The following is a 3,110-nucleotide window of genomic DNA, read 5'->3' as shown; positions in this document are numbered from 1 at the left end:
ATATATTCCATTTCGATTTTAAATGTATGTGTAGAGAGAAAGTGAAGAGAGAGAATGATACAAAACTTTTTTTTTTATTTTCGCCTGACATAAGAACTGTCAAACTTTTTCCAACCAAATTTTAACCAAGTTAACCAAATTTTCCACATAAAACAGTCCCAAAAGGGGGCGATCAAGAAACCGTAGAAGCAATATCAACACATAAAATGCTTATATTTAGACACCTACCGTTTCGTTTTCCGACTTGAGATCACTTATATGTCTGTCCTTCTGTGCAAGCAAGTCCTGCTGGTGGTGAATGAAGTCTATGTGCAGAAGTAGGAGTTCTTTGAGATTTTTGTCCTCGGTTGCCGTTACTTCGGCAAACTGGCATGTTGATGGCCTGATGTTGTGTTGTTGTTGCTGTTGTTGTTGGGAGTGGTGATGATGATAGTGGTTGTTGTTGTTGTTGTGATGATGGTGGTTGTGATGATGGTGGTGGTGATGCGGGTGGTGATGACGATGGTGCGGATGAAGTTGCGAGTTGTGTTGTTGTTGTTGTTGTTGCGGTTGTGAGTTGATGTCAGACGACGACGACGACGACAGAGGCACGAGTGCCGCCGACAAGGGCAGTGTGCCGCCACTGCCACTGCTGCAGGTAGTAGAAGTGGTAATCGTCGTGGTCGTTGTAGTCGACCCGGCCAATACCGGTGACGAGGTGGTCGTGGTAGTAGTAGTAGTAGTAGTGTTGCTGTGGTTAGTAATGGTAGTAGTAGTCTTGTTGTCGTAATAGTAGCTGTTGGTGGCGTTAGTGTTGAAGTCTGTTATAGGTGTTAGTAAAGGTGCGTGTAAGCCAATGGTGGTGGTGATATTATTCAATGCTTCTATATAGTTAGTGTTGTTGTTTGTGAGACAATTTTTACTATTATTCGTAGTAGCTGCGAAAGAGCAGACACCGTTGTTGTTAGTTACCATGGCAGAGTGATGGATGTTACTAGCATTGGTTGTACTGTTGTTGTTATTATTATTATTATCCCCCCCACTAATACCAGCACTACAGTCACTACTACTGCTAGCAGAGAGACAACAACAACAACAGCAGCTACTGTTGATGTTATTCTTATTAATGATACCGTTGTTATGTTTGTTAGTGTTGTTGTAATGATGGTGTTGGTGCGGGTTCGAGTAAAAGTCTTGTATCTGTTGGCAGTGGTTGTTGTCAAAAGAGGAAGTAATGGCGGCGGCGGTGGCGGCGGCGCTGCTGTTGGTTGTAACAGCGGTGGAAAAGGAGGAGGCGGTAACAGTAGTAGTCGTAGTATTAGTAGTAATAACAGTAGAGACGGCGAAGATGGGGGCTGCCGCCGCCGCCGCTGCTATCGCGCCACTGTTTCCGAACAAAGTGGTGCTATGAGAGGAAGAGATCCTGGCTCTCGGATCACCCGACGACAGCGAATTACTGTCCTCGTCCAGATTGAATAATGACGATCCGTTTGCGTAAGCATTGAGATCGTTATTATTGCCGCTCTTAGCATTCGTGTTATTGCAACTATTACAACTACTACTACTATTACTGCTGCTGTTGTGATAGCTGCCACTTGCTCTGATGCCGTCTTCTCTGTCCACCATCGTTAGTACCGTACTAGTCCCAAACGTAATGAGCGTGTTGCTGTTGTTGTTGTTGACGCTGCTGTTATCTCTGGGCGGTATTTCGCACCCAGCCGCAACAGTCAGCCCCAGACTGGTGGTATCGTTGCCATCCGCGTGCCGTCCATTTTTCGGGTGATCCGGCAGAAGCAAGGTCAAATCCGCGTTAGAGCCACCAGAAGCACCGTCCAAGTCGCCATTCTCTACAGACGAATGTAATTGCGACATACTGGTGTTGTTATTACAACTACTACTACTACTACTACTACTACTATAGCTAATATTAGTATCACTGGTAGCGTTGTTATTGCTGATGTTACTACTACTACTAACACTAGTGTTTTTACTGGTGCTGTTGTTGTTAGTGGTAATAGTAGTAGTAGTGGTGGTGGTGTTGTTGTTACGGCCTGGAGTGACCAGGCCTTGTTGTCTCCCATCGGTCGTTGTCGTCATGCACTGACCACGGTTGCCGACCAACAGGTCAGACCTTATGCTATTGCCAGTCGTTGGACATCGTGTTTTTTTAGAAGAGTTACTCCGCCTTGAGGACGTCGTGGTTGTGGTTGTTGTAATGTATAAAATGTGTGTGTGTGTGCCTGTCTGATTATGTGTATATAAATACGTGTGATCGTGCGTGCGTGCTTGTATGTATTAAATCCAGGTAGTAAATACAGTAGCCAACCGTTCTATTTTTTTTTTTTGGTCTCGTTTCGCTGTTCGTAGGACGAACGAGCAAGGCGAATTTGATATAAAAGAAGTAATAAAGTGACCCAGAGGGTAACACAAACCGTACAATCGCCAGTCGACAATGTCCGTCTCTCTGTCTGATTCTCTGTATGGTCTCTTAAGAGATGGTGATACACAAGATGACGAAGCAGCAAACAAACGTACGTAAACTGCGAACCTTTAAGTTGGAGAGCGAGAAGACAGCGGCGCGGCTGAGGATTTTTTTTCCTAACCTTCAAACATTAGAGAGCGCTACTTCTCTCATTCACTCACTCACTCACTCACACTCATTTACACATACACGCGCGCACTCACACACACATACATACACGCGCGCGCACTCATACACAGACATATATTTACAGCCTACAGCACACAGGCGTATTTACGAGAACACGTTCGCGCGCGCGCACAAACACACATTCGTTCATATACAGAAAGGGTTATCTAAGCACACAAACGAGAGCGTAGACTTTGTATGTACATACACAAGGAAAATACAAAACACGAGGGAACGTAGCACTAGCATTTCTTCAATATACATATATATATGTATATATATATATATATACACACACAGACGCGCGCGTAACTTTATTATACATATATGTGTGTATTTTCATGGAACTCGTTCCTTAAGTCACTTACGTAATATTACAGGCGTATATATATTTATATATAATGTTATGGACTTGAGGGCTCAGTATATGAATGTGTGTGCGCGTGCGTATGCATGTATATATATATATATATGTATATGT

General features: G+C 43.8%; 1 protein-coding gene across 2 annotated transcripts in view; it reads right to left on the bottom strand.

The window, feature by feature from the left end:
• LOC106877655 (male-specific lethal 1-like 1) overlaps positions 1-2,679 on the bottom strand; it is a 181,196-nt gene extending 178,517 nt beyond the window's left edge. The window contains exon 1 of one of the 2 annotated variants that reach the window (XM_052970874.1): positions 229-2,679. In XM_052970874.1, coding sequence (XP_052826834.1) covers positions 229-2,076 — 1,848 coding nt within the window. In that variant the 5' untranslated portion in view covers positions 2,077-2,679. The remainder of the gene's footprint in view (positions 1-228) is intronic. The other variant, XM_052970875.1, reaches the window with a different exon arrangement.
• Positions 2,680-3,110: the final 431 nt, after the last annotated feature.

Source organism: Octopus bimaculoides, chromosome 9, assembly GCF_001194135.2.
Source record: "Octopus bimaculoides isolate UCB-OBI-ISO-001 chromosome 9, ASM119413v2, whole genome shotgun sequence".
Classification (NCBI taxonomy): domain Eukaryota; kingdom Metazoa; phylum Mollusca; class Cephalopoda; order Octopoda; family Octopodidae; genus Octopus; species Octopus bimaculoides.
The sequence above is the reverse complement of the archived record's forward strand: the minus strand, read 5'-3'. Positions and strand labels throughout refer to the sequence as shown.